Source organism: Haliaeetus albicilla, chromosome 12, assembly GCF_947461875.1.
Source record: "Haliaeetus albicilla chromosome 12, bHalAlb1.1, whole genome shotgun sequence".
Classification (NCBI taxonomy): domain Eukaryota; kingdom Metazoa; phylum Chordata; class Aves; order Accipitriformes; family Accipitridae; genus Haliaeetus; species Haliaeetus albicilla.
In genome coordinates this window covers 36,462,327-36,476,073 of record NC_091494.1, presented here as the reverse complement: position 1 = coordinate 36,476,073, position 13,747 = coordinate 36,462,327, and the positions used below count along the sequence as shown (strand labels likewise).

General features: G+C 41.0%; 1 protein-coding gene across 2 annotated transcripts in view; it reads right to left on the bottom strand.

Annotated features, from left to right (window-relative positions):
• The window catches only part of ABCC3 (ATP binding cassette subfamily C member 3), a 51,834-nt gene that overhangs the window by 22,312 nt on the left and 15,775 nt on the right, over positions 1 to 13,747 (bottom strand). For both annotated transcript variants that reach the window (XM_069799169.1, XM_069799170.1), the window contains exons 3-9: positions 13,361 to 13,486; positions 12,332 to 12,469; positions 10,484 to 10,609; positions 9,624 to 9,685; positions 8,308 to 8,439; positions 4,075 to 4,293; positions 520 to 697 (exon numbers count right to left, since the gene is read on the bottom strand). In XM_069799169.1, coding sequence (XP_069655270.1) covers positions 520 to 697; positions 4,075 to 4,293; positions 8,308 to 8,439; positions 9,624 to 9,685; positions 10,484 to 10,609; positions 12,332 to 12,469; positions 13,361 to 13,486 — 981 coding nt within the window. The remainder of the gene's footprint in view (positions 1 to 519; positions 698 to 4,074; positions 4,294 to 8,307; positions 8,440 to 9,623; positions 9,686 to 10,483; positions 10,610 to 12,331; positions 12,470 to 13,360; positions 13,487 to 13,747) is intronic.

Sequence of the window (13,747 nt, the reverse complement as noted above, 5' to 3'; positions counted from 1 at the left end):
GATATGTATGGAGAAACACAGAGAAGAAATCCTCAATTATTAGCAAAACAAGACACTCCCCGAGAATGTGCATCTCCAACAAGAATAAAATAATTCACACCTACATCTATTCCTAATCTCCAAAGAACAAGACTTCATGAAATGGTTTGCTTGTGAGCACTTCTGTCTCAAGCAGTATGTAGCGTTCTGAAGAAAACCTAGTTGCATCTAATCGACTCATAGCACAAACACGCTATTCTCCTGGACCCCTTTTCCGAATATTTAAAGTGAACCAATGATACCAAGTGAGCCTGTGATACATCTGGTGACCTACCAGTACACCCACATTAAGTTGCTGATCGCTAGAAAATTCTGTAAAGTATGATAGAGGTAATCCTAAAAACTCAACAAAACCCCAATCTTTTCTATTCCAAGAGGCTATTCTCCAATATGCCTGTTCTTCCATGAGTATTTGAGAACTAAGACCACTTGCTTGACTATACACTGGTGTTCCAGCCCATGAAATACTTCCAGTCTTACCTTTCGGTATATCACTCCAGTGATCCCAGTTCTCAGCCTCATCCCAGTAACAAAGCAGTACTGGAAATGCTGGTGAAGTATGAGTGTCTGCAGCACAGCACAGATAAACATCAAAGCCGCAATCAAAAATCCCCACCAGGCTGGGGCATCTTTGTTCTTAATGAAGCTGATTAATACACTGTTTTTCAGAAGATTAGGGAAGGAAAAGGAAAAAGAAACAAAAATAAAAAACACGCAGCAAGTTTAATGGGACATAACACAGCTTCTCTCAACTACGGCGTCCTCCCACATCCTCCCTTTAACCACAAAAAGTAAACAGCTCTCCAGGATGCAAGCTGAGTTATGATTTCAGTCAAACAACATTGCAAAGATCCAACAGCAAAACATTAGACTTTGCCAGTGAGAAAGTCCGTTTGCAAATGAGCCTGTAGAAAATGAAACATGATGAGAAACTCTAGGTTTCCCCCAAGATCCAGCATTTAAACACATGGCTCACTGTCTGAGCTCTTCTGGGCAGCCCTCCAGGGCAAGAGGTGAATGACAGGACACAGTAGGACAGTGCAGTAAAGCAGGAGAAACCAGCTTCCCTCCCAAACCCCTTTCAAGCAGCCTGAGTGCTTCTGCCTGGGGTGTTTTCCCACAAAAAAGCTAGATTAAAAGACATCCTCCTGGATGGATGCATAAGAGTTCTCCACTCCTACTTTTTCAGTAAAATGGTAGTACCATTAAGCTGGCTATATCATCTTTTATTAATAAGCCATTTCTTACTACACACAGCTGCTCTCCCTGCAAGACCTGCACACTGTCATATAGCAAACAAGCAGAACAACTTCTGGCAACATCCAGTGTTCCCAAAAATCACATTTGTGATTTCAGCCTACTGACCAGAGTATTGAATTGTCAAAATACAGAAGGAACAGAGATTTGGCTCCATGGTTCAAATAATCAGCAGGGGGAAAATACACCAGGAAACTACAAATCAGGCCCCAGAGCCTTGTGTTAGAAGCATAAGGTTGCTCCATCTTTCTTCTTCCAGTCCAGAGAGATCTTCCTTCTGCACTGCACCAGTCAGTCATGCTGTAAGTGGACAGCTTCAGGAAAATCTCTTCCTTGTAGTCCCAGCAAGGGATTCAGCAATCTTTTTAGAAACATAAAACTATCTTACATGCAATCTGCCAGACAGCCATGGCTTTTTCATTTTCTCTTACCACTAGCAGTGCACTTTCCAAGACTGCAGGAATTCAGACTTGAAATTCCCCATCACATGCCTTGCGATATCACTGACAACATATCCAGGAATCTATGCAAATTTGAGAAATTCCCAGAATAGATTATACTTAATGTGTTCTCACAAGGAAGCCAGCTGCCTCCTCTTCACTAGGGACTCTGGAAGAAGACAGACTGTAAGCTATTAAATGTCACCATATTGGGTCAGACACTCTTTTTAGCAAACTTCTGGCTATGTCACAAACCACCCACAGAACAACATGGGCTAAGGAGAAGCTCCATCCTTTATTGGATGCGGGACGAGACATAGTGACAAAGGATGAGGAAAAGACTGAGGTACGTAATGCCTTCTTTGCCTCAGTCTTTAATAGTAAGACTAGTTCTCCAGGTACCCAGCCCCCTGAGCTGGAAGACGGGGACAGGGAGCAGAATGAAGCTCCCATAATCCAAGGGGAAATGGTTAGCGACCTGCTACACCACTTAGACACACACAAGTCTATGGAGCCAGGTGGGATCCACCTCAGGGTACTGAGGGAGCTGGTAGTAGTGCTCACCAAGCCACTTTCCATCAGATATCAGCAGTCCTGGCTAACTGGGGAGGTCCCAGTTGACTGGAAGTAAGGAACTGTGACAACCATCTACAAGAAGGTCTGGAAGGAGGATCCGGGGAACTACAGGCCTGTCAGTGTGACCTTGGTGCAGGGGAAGGTTATGGAGCAGATCATCATGAGTGCCATCATGCAGCAACGTACAGGACAACCAGCTGGTCAGGCCCAGTCAGCATGGGTTTCATGTACCTGAAAGGCAGGTCCTGCTTGACTAACCTGATCTCCTTCTGCGACAAGGTGACCCGCTTAGTGGAGGAGGGAAAGGTTGTGGATGTCGTCTACCTAGAGTGTGCCCTCAGTAAGTCTGCAGATGACACCAAGTTGGGAGGGAGGGTTGGTCTGCTGGGGGGTAGGAAGGCTCTCCAGAGGGATCTGGACAGGCTGGATCGATGGGCCGAGGCCAGTTGTATGAGGTTCAACAAGCCAAGTGCCGGGTCCTGCGCTTTGGTCACAGCAACCCCATGCAGTGCTACAGGCTTGAGGAAGAGTGGCTGGAAAGCTGTCCGGCAGAAAAGGACCTGGGGGTGTTGGTCGACAGCCGGCTGAATATGAGCCAGCAGTGTGCCCAGGTGGCCAATAACATCCTGGCTCGTATCAGAAAGCGGTTGAGTGACCATCCCTGGAGGTATTTAAAAGAAGTGTAGATGTGGCACTTAGGGACATGGTTTAGTGGCGGACTTCACAGTGCTAGAGTAATGGCTGGACTCAATGATCTTAAAAGTCTTTTCCAACCTAAACAATTCTATGATTCTATTCCATGATTCTACGATCTCAGAACACAGCTCCACACCGATGTTATTTTAAGAGATGCTCATACAGGAGCAAGGCCCTCTCTTCTCCCCTTCCCCACACCCACCTGTGGCCTCCATCCAAACTCCATTCCTCTCATGGATTAACAGCACTGTGTGCTTTTCCATTGATTTAGAAATAAAAAACAATTGTTTGATAGACATGCTGGTATTTCCACTGTTACTTTCTTCTTAGGTAATGATTATCTCGTGAAATTCTCACTTTAAGAATAATACTAACAGAGAAAAAAAATGTGGGAATCGTGCAAATTCCTTTATGGATCAGGCTGAGCAACCGGTGCCCCTGGAGATGGGAGGTACAGGTGTTCCTCTTTTTTTTTTTTTTTAATAGAACCATAACTCTCTTTCACTTGGCAATTTACTGCGACTGTGCCTCACGCGTTCTCATTACCGCACACAACTAAGAACACATGAACTCATCTAAATGGTCCAAAATCTTTCCCAGATGACAGTGGCACAGCCAAAGCACCACATAACTTGAGCATCATGCTTCATTTGTTTATCAAGTCATGCTGCAGCTGCAGCCACCACCAACACATGTGGGTATCAGATGTACAGAGACTACTGGATCCAGCAAGCAGTGCTTCGCTTTGATTTCACAAATAATCCTTTAGAAATGGGGACAAATTGCTTTGGACTGCTGCATGAAGCAACAGGTAATTTGTAATTCAAGGCTGTCTATTGGTGATGGGCGATTTACGAATCTTGCATTTCAGTGAAGCTTGCCCAATTTACAGCTTAGTCCACAAAAAAGAACTCCTGTCTTATGGCATTTCGGTGGGAAGGTGAGGGAGCATACACATGCAGCACTGTGAGGGAAACTAGCTATGCATTTCAAAAATAAATACTCCGTGCCAAAGCCAAGCCTCCACAGGGACTGCACAGAGAAACTACTCACACAGTAAACCAACCTTAACAGCTGCGGGTTGACGAAAGAAAGTAGGTCTTGTATCAGCTTGAAGAACGAGCCGATTAAGAAGTATGGCCCAAAGGTCCTCCACAAAGCTTTGAGAAAGGAAGGCTTTCTATTGTGCTTTTTGTCTCTGATTAGAACTTCTGCTTCCTCTGGACCATCACCAACATGATTCAGCACATGGTTAGATTTCTTCATATATGTCACATCTTCTTTCCTAGGGGAATGAAACAAGCAATTAGAGACAACTGACAAGAATGCCATTGCCCTATGTACAGCACTGCAGTAACATCTAAAAGTCTGCTCCTTTCTTTGCTCTGCTACTGGTCAACAGCAAGACTTTCAACAAGATCTAGATGTGCTCAGGGAGAGGCCACTCTTGTGTAATGAGTCTTTTCTTTTCTTTTTCTGTAGTACTTATGAGGTGTACTTCATAGGCCAGAAAATCAGTCACCATGGGATGAGAACATGGCTCAAAGGAGTAGGAGATGAAGGCTTGACTTCCTTTGGCAGAGGACAGAGTTGATCTTGAATCGCCAATTTCTTACAAAGGAATTCTCTAACAGTTGCTAGTTACATACCACAAAAGGCACCCTCACCTAGTCCTTCTGAGGCTGTATTTGCTGTTGTTCAATTAGTAGCTGTACTAAACCTTTAGCCTTATCTGATCACACAGTTGCTTCCAGAGTAGTCTGAATCCCTCCAGGGAGACAGGCATTGAATCACATGCCAAGCTAAGAGAGGAAGCAGGCACAGCCCTCTCAAAATACGATTTTGCATTCCTGGAAACTTGAAAGAGCACAAACCACAGCACCTCCAAAGCTAAGCCATCTCTGAGATCTGGGCTGCAGCTGTCCGAGGTTCTTCCAGGACAGAAACTTTGGGTTTAGGTGCCTAAATTTTACTTAGATGACCTTGTAAGCATTTAAACCCTGTTTGGCTGCATCCCTTTCTTACTTTGTCTTTTTCTTTCTCCACCTGCAAAATAAGCCAATGAAAGTGATCTCTTCTGCAAAGCTCTTCGAGACTGACTGATGAAAAATGGACCCAACAGGTCCACACTGCTCTCCAGGGCTCTAGGTGGGTTTTCTGGAAGCACCTCTGGGTGCCTGACTTCTGTTGCCTATCAATAAGGAGGGGGTGCTCTGGGAAATTATTTCCTCCATGAACTGCTCTCAAAGAGCAGCCTGGCAGCTTTTCTACCAGCAAATACCGAACTGCTGTTGTTTCTTGGGGGCTATGGGACCTAGAGAACAATTTCCTGAACGTCAGCGAGGAAGGTTAAGTCCAAGTGGAGCAGGGAGAAGGAAATTAGAGTCTGGGGCACATAAGCCTTATAAGAAGGGACAGATGTAAGAGAGACCCTAGGAACAGTGAAGACTTACAAGAAGGCATTTGAAAAATAACTTAAAAGTACTACCAAGTGAGGCTGGATTTATGGATTCCTCATAAAAAGTGTGCAGATTTTTTGGAGCTGGCTGGCTGTAGAGTCAAATAATTCCAACAGCTTGTGAGCATTCAAAATGATCACTGTGGCTAACAGCCCACAGGTAGAAACTTGTTCACATCCTTTCAAACAAAGGCATGTGGAAATTCCAATTTCTTCGCAATAAAGTTTGAGGGCAGGAGGAGAACCTAAACCAGACTTTTTTTTTCCCCAGACAAGAACAGTGTTGTTTTTGTCCTTCCAGATCAAACCTGGAGAGTTTATGAGCAAAGCTTTATTTTTCTGGCAACCAAGCTGCTAAACTCATTGAAGAATTTGAAGAAACAAGACTACTTGCCCCTGGCTTTGTGCTGTTAAAAATGTTTATTACAGTGTCCTAACAGCAACGCCATAGTTCTGTTGCAGCAAAAAATCCCAAAGGGACAAAATGCACATCTAGTGTTTACTACTGGTAGCTAGGTGAGGTCAGGTTTTCAGCAGTGTGTGGGACTGCTCACACCCAGTTTTTTTATCAAAGCAAAAAGCATGTGCCTGGTTTCCATTATTTATAGCGGGGGAGATAATAGATGCTGATTATCTCATGGGAAAACACATAGCTTTCTTAATAGTGATGACAAGGCCCTGCATCTTCAATTTGTCTTCATAAGCACAGTCACAAAAGCTAACTAAAAATGAGGCAAAATAGATTCCAGCTCTCTCTTCTCCATCTAGCACAGCTCTTTCTCAGAAGCGACTGCACTTATCAGTAAAGTGAGCGAGTAGAGACTTCAGCCATACATGCAAAGAGAGCAAAAGCAGAGGAAAAATACGCTTTGCACGCATTATTATCTATGGTAACAACTTAAATACACACTGATCTCTCCTGTAACTCATTAGTAGAAAATGAATTATGAGCAATTATTAAACAGTAATTCACAAGACAGTTGTGAAGCAAAATGTAAAAAAGGTTTTGTAGGCTTAGGAACAATAGAAATGTGATAGTCATTACAATAAAACAAGTTTAAAGCTTTAGCTATGCCAGAGTTGCAGCTGATTAAGTTTTTTAAAATAAATTACTACTGCGTACACTGGAAGTATTTTCCATGACACTTTCAACACATGTACAGCTTGACACAGCATTTTTAATGTCATAAAAGCTTGCTCAGAGCAGATTTAATGAGAAGAGATAAAAAACCCCCAAACCTATTTACAACAGCTCCCAAGCAAATACTACTAGTGTTATTTGACAAGAAATAATTAAGAATACCTACTTATAATTGAAGAATAAGCAGAGCCACGAAGCTTTTAGAGTTATGTGAAACCCAGCAATCTGGAGTACAGTGATTTGCTTTGTTTTTGCTCTTTTCCCCACCTTAGAATCATTAATATAGTCACCACAAAATTTTACCTGAGCTAAATACAAGCCAGAATTTATGGTTAAATTCATTGCCAACTGGCCCCAGTTTGTATGAATAATTTCCAAAATGCAATGAATCCCATGACAAAACTCCAGGCATGGTTTCTGGTTTCCTAGCAAAAGTTTTCCTGGACCCTAGGCATTTCTGCACAATGGCTGTGCTCTTACTATATAAAAGCCTGAGGGAGTAAGATTTATGTCTGTGCAGCAAAAGACCAGAACCCAGACAATGCACATTATTCCACACTGTAAAAATAGAGACATTAAGAAGAAAAAGCCTGAAGTAAAACCACAGCACACACAGAGCACTAGTGGACAAGCTGCTGGTGTTAGTGCTGGAAACCTTTCAAATTTTAGCTGTGAAGTGCAACTCTCCACATCATAATCACCCTTGCCAAGAACCTTACAACTCTCTCCTAATATTATCACATAATAGGGTCTTTCCAATTTGGCAAGGATATGCACAGAAGAGAACAGAGGAAAGCCTCCACATGGAGGAGAAATCTCCACAATGAAAGGAAATGGAAGTACAGGCCTCCTCCTTATTGACATTTTTCATTTGAAACACACTATTATCACATCTATTTGTTTGAAAACATTTTGGACATTAACCAGTGGGAGAAGGAAACACAGTTGTACAATAGATAATTTCTTAAGATTAGATTAGGACAGAACATGCAATAAAAAGGATATCCTCTCCAGCATGGATGTAACTATATGAATGTTCTGAACCTCATCCCATTTCCATCAGAGACCATGGGAATTTTGCTGCTAACTTTCTAGGCAACAGGAGTAGGGTCTCAGCTCTTAAAGTGGGATACCTCTTCCCCTCCCGCCTTTCATGTGTCTTGAGTTTCCTATCTTTACTGCTAGAAAATGAAGAGTTGCTCACTGCTAAGAGCCTTAAGGCTAAAAATAGTGTCAGGCCAAAAAAATCACGATGGGGATGATGAGGAATACCTTTTGGTTTATGGTGCCTAGAAGTTGTGCTCTAACATGCCTAGGAGGGAGGCAATTATGGGGTTAGACATCTACCAGCTCAGTGATGAAAGTTGTTCATTTTCTACAATCCAACCAACTCAATCCCTTCTGCTTATGCATCTTCAGCCCTTCTCCACTTGGTAAATGGCACTACCTGCTCGTGTAGATTTTAAGCACCTAGTTAAAAAGCACGTACGTAGTACACAAGCCCCAGAGGGCTCCTGCTTGCCTCTGCCTAGACATATTAAGTAAGCAAATTAGATGGTTAATATTAATGAAGAACACATAGGTTGAAGAGGTAGGTGCCTTTTTTAGTTGGCTCATTTTCAGGGATGAGTAGCTTATTAATGTTGAAATGACTCGGATCAACCTCCGTTTGCAGACTTGTTCCACGACAATATACTTACTGTTTGCACTCTGCTTTTTCTTTGTCCCACTCTTTACTTAGTTGCTGCACAATAATTTTTGAAGTATCATCTTCATTCAGCGACCACAAATCTTTATCTTCAAGGGGCCTTTTGTAACCAAGAATTGCCATGCTGCACATATAGAGAAAACCAGTTCAGTTTGGCTAATAGTACTTAAAGCATTGCTAGTAACTCTGGGACTATTAAGCTAACAAAAGTAAGAAGATACGTCTCCACAGAAAGGGTGATAATTATACCTCCATCTCCCTCTGTTTCTTATATTGATGTTTGCAATTAAGGAAAGGACATTACATAGTTTTGATTACATGTATTTTATTGAAAACATCACTTCAGGAAAAAAAGGACAATAAAAACCAACTACCAGAAGCATTTGAATGAAACTGTGGTGTTAAATGAAAACAGTGAAGCTTTAGAAGTGAAAATAACTAAGTCTATCTAGAATAACTGTCAGAGGTGAACAAAATGCAGAAGTGAAGCACACCTGAGTTAAAGAAAAAAACAGGTTTCTCTGAAAACTACAGTTCCTCAACTGCAAGAGGAATTTTGTCAAGGGATACAAACATCTACTTGCCAAGACTCTTGATGGGAAAGCTGAACATTCAAAACTCTGGAAGTTTAGAAAGATCTCACACTCTCACTAAAAAGAAGTTTATAGGGCTGTTGCCAGGACAATGAAGTTACGTGGATGTAAGAATGAAGATCTCAACACCCTCAACCACTATGGAAAAAATAGGTCTTAACTTGACCTTTGGCAGCTGTTCCACTTCTTTATCATGGAGCAGTAGTAAGCCCAATCTCAAATTTGCATCTTTAATACACATGCCTTTTGACAGCAGCATCAGTGGTAATCATTTGTATATATAACCCAGTTTACTTTCCCTCTTGCATAGAAAATGTCCTTATAAAAAATCATTGACCCATGAACCCCAACAGGAAACAAAATGCATCCTCAGATGGGTGAAAGGTTGACACGATTAATCTTGTGGAACACAGTCTTACATCTTGGTTTACGTTATACTCCAGCACACGATAAGCACAACCACTGTATACTCTATTAGTCATGCCACAACTGTTGCCACTGCTCTTCAGAGAATAAATTTGGGCAGTATGAGCACTCTGAAAGTGGTTCGTAAAAACAAAAATTCTAGAAGTGCTGACACCACTGTGGATGAAAGAGTATCCAACATCAACTACTTAGAGAGGAAAAATCTCTGCATTGCTAACTCTGTACAACATGTGTCACAGGTAGAGTTTGGGGTTGTCAGTTGTCCAACAGCTTGAAAAGAGAAGCTCACCTTGTAAACCACCAAAACGTCAATCTTGACAGGAAGCCTGAAGTTAACTCTGGACATGGATTCTGTAGTAAAGTTATGGGGGGGGAAAAATCAAAATAAAGCAGGACATTTACCATTACTTTAATAAGATGACAGTCGATTTTCCTTATTTTTGGTATATTACATGTATGTACCTACACCCTAATGAGATATAAAATTGATTTCTTTCATTTCCCATGTCATGTAGAACTCCTTTTATCTTTAAAAATTGCTTCATATACTGCCTTTAAATCACACTTATATGAAGTTAAATGTCATTTTATAGTTTCCGAAATGTTCATTTTAAGAAATTAACTCGACTTCTTCTCTCTCGGTTCAAACATAAATCCAATTATAGAGACCATTTTATGAATTGGAGAAGAAATTTAATCTGTGACACCACTAATATCTTCTGTTATTAATGTTTTTCCATATCTATTCTCGACACATATAGAACTCATTTATTAAGACAACCCTTATAGACTTTAGCTAACTATAAATTAATGTTAAGCAAGTAGACCACCACCTCCACAAAACCTACTCTTGAAATAATAATTAATATTACACCTTAATGTTCAGAAATGTAATTTCAACTGCTGTGAAGCAGCAAGTAGAGCTGCTTTCACTACATAGTTCCAGTCATTACTGATGGCACAAATAATGGAAAAAGGCTTCAAAACCCCAATATTACTCTCCACACCCATTGTTTCATAAGCATGTCACCAACTACTGCAATCTCAGTGACAATACAAAGGCATTTTCAATGACAAGTATTCTCAGTGGAACTTTCAAAGCATGATATAGTCTGTAAAATGTAAATAAAGAAAAGTAAAAATACTTACAGGATCTGTATTAACAGGGGAAAAAAATGGAGGCTTTTCTTTAAAGCATGAAAGGATCAACTCAATGATTATCAAAGCAAAGTAGATGTAAAATGTGGTAAACCTGAACCTTTCATTTACATGGCCCTAGAGGGAAAAAGAAACACAGTAATAATTGTTTTCATTGTACTTCCCACCCCCCCCCCAACACTCTCTCTCACTCTCTCTCTCTCTCCGACTTTTTCACAGCTTCTTTTGGCAATTCCTTTCTTCCTCTAGAGTTGAATACTGCAAAGTAGTTCCTAGCAGGAATTATCTTATAAAAGTATGCATGTACTCTGTAAAGTGCCTAAGAACATGCTTATCTCCAAGCTTTTCATTAAATTACGTCAAGTTCAAAGTGTTTATACATCTTCACTGCATGCAGACACCCTCTAAAATCAGAGCTACGTGACGTCCTTTTAAATTACCTCCAGGGTTCTTGCAAGATCATGTCTTAAGTGTAGGAACTGTCAACCCAGATCAGGGAACATTCATTTACTTTAGTATCTTGTCACTGACAAGCAGTCATCATTAAATACTTCCAGAAGAAGCTGCAAAAAACCACTGTATTGCATAATAACAGTTCCATCTGCTCTAGACATATCTCCTTTCCTACTTATATGAGTCCACAGTTGATTTAAAACTTCTTCCTGTGAGGGTATGTCCCTTATGCAGCTCTTTCATACCCTAATGTAGCTGTGAATGCTCTCATTGTTCACTTAAAATGTTTAAACCGTAAGTGCAAGAGAAAGAATATTTGGTCCTTGGCAGTTGCAAGAACAGGAAAAAACTACCCATACCCGTTCTAAGGCTCTGCACCCATAATTTTAAGTTGATTAAGGATTCAAACATTGATAGTCCAATATTTGTACTTATTCACCACTACTACAGTTTGAAAATTGACTTTAAGTGGTGTTTGAAAGGGTCTCACCAAGATTGCAGCTATTTTCTGAAGTTCTGCATAGACTGCCATTTAAGGTTGAATTCAAGCTCTGCTGGAATATTTACAGCAGCCTGCTATAGCAAGATCCTTGCTAAAAGGATAATGCTGCTGACAGTTACAAAAAAGTAAGTACAAAAAAAAAAAAGAAATCACCAAACAGAATCAACACTGATTTCACTGAGGAGAAGCAATCACCTTAATGTTTTTCAAATACTTCTTTTCCTTCTAGCCTTTGATGATCTAATCACTGAAGCAATCTGCTGTGCCCTACTTAGTGAAATTTGTTTCTGTGGAAAACATAACAACTTTCTTACTGTGGGAGAACCTGCTATGTTTTCAAACAGGAATCATAACAGCCCAGGTTTCATTCCCCACCCTCCAACTTTCTGTTCTCTATTTAAAGCCACAGTTGGAATCAAAATGCTGTCCTCAGCACGTCAGGCACTGACAAAAGAAAGGCTATAGAGCTGTACCATGTGGCCAAGCTGCCTAAGCAAAAAAGGGAACATCACATATTAGAACGCATCATCTCTGATTACTACCCATCCCTATTTAAGCATGGCAGGGGAAGGGGGCTGCAAAAGGGAAAAAAAAAAAAAAAGTCTGTTCTAATATATATACAGTATTGGTACAGCCCTCTCGTGTCTATCAGGTTTCCAGTATAGCCTTGGGCTAAGCAAAATATGCTTTCTGACGTTGCGTGAGAAATCCCAGTTCCCTTCAAGTTATACAAGTCTGAGTCAAGGCAACGGAACCAAACTTTTCTTTCTCCCTGGCAAAAGCTGGGCTCAGATCTGATTCCAAACTCGGTGATTCACTCCCTTCACAGAGATGTTAATGCTACATTTCCTGTTCTCCAAGTGCTAACAAGGATGGCATGTTACCTGTGCTGTTGTAGTCACGATCTTAGACCGGAAAGGCCCCACGGCACAGAGCACAGACAAAAACCAGAAGATAATGAGCACTCCAGAGGACTGAACTCCTCTCAGCCTTTCGTATTGAATAAGCAGTGTAGCTAACAGCTGTAAAAGTAAATACAGGAACACGTGAACACAATCCCATCCCACTGCTCCTCTTATTCACGCTCTCAGTTGGCAGCTATTACAGTCATCGTTGACAACAGGACCTCTTTGAAATAAGGCCCCATCATAACTTCACAGAAGTCAATGGCAAAACCTCCTCTATCTAAGGAAAGCAGCAAATAACTTTATGAAATAATTTGGGTTTACTGTTTTCAAAGCCTCATCTCCAGAATTTAATTTTTAAACCAGATTTTATACCTAGGACTAGGCACAATTAAATATTAGCTACAAATATTTTAAACAAGTGTAAGAGTTGTCATTTCTCCAGTCCAGATGGACAATCATGACTTGTCTAGAGAATGGTATTTTTAAAAAAATATAACCAAGGGAATTAAAAACTTAATGGGCAAATTTTACTGCTTCATTTTTCATACAACAGCCACAAGCCTGTTTGTCATCCTAGGCAAAGTAAATTTGGTTTCTGTTTAACAGCGGAACAACCACCAGATAAGAAACACAGTTTTACAAAGTCCAGTACAGTACTGAAAAATGCACAAGACATGCTGTCTCATATCTCCCTGTTTAGGCAAAGTCATACCCAAATTCTCTCCACACCTGGATCACAAGCTTGGAGAAATAGATGAGAGCAAGGTGGGAGGCAGAACAATCGCTCCATTATAAAGATTTTAATTTACCTAGCTGAATCTACATGAGAGAGATAGCTGTAACTGCGGCCTTTTCGGTAAGCAAAATTTGCTTCAGTAATACAAGTACTAATAATTCAGCTAAAAGAGTACAGGATGAGGCAATGAATGCAAAGGAACCCTCTTCCTCCTTCATCTAAGAAAGGGTTATTCTTATTGGTCACAATAAACAGAAACAGTTACGAACCACAGTGATGCCAACGATCAATGGAGTTACAAAATAGACTGGTGGAGGCGTCCTGTTTTGCAGGAGCTCGTGGAAAGAGTAGAAGAGATCTGCCCAGCTCACGCACCACAGCAGGACACCGAACAGCTGAAAGTAGCCAAACAGAAACAGCATTTGGTAAACTCATCTCCAGGGGCAGTCAGAGGGCTAGCAAAACGATTCACAGATTCCCAGCAAGACAAAGCTGTGTAAACAGAACAACACTGCTGAGTTGACCAGCTGCAGTCAGGTTAATGGAACTGTCCCACCGCACTCAAACCAAGGATCCCATCTCAACTGCTTTCTGAGGGATTTGCAAACACGAACAGTAGAAAGACTAATGTATTTACCTGTTTTTTTTCCCCATAC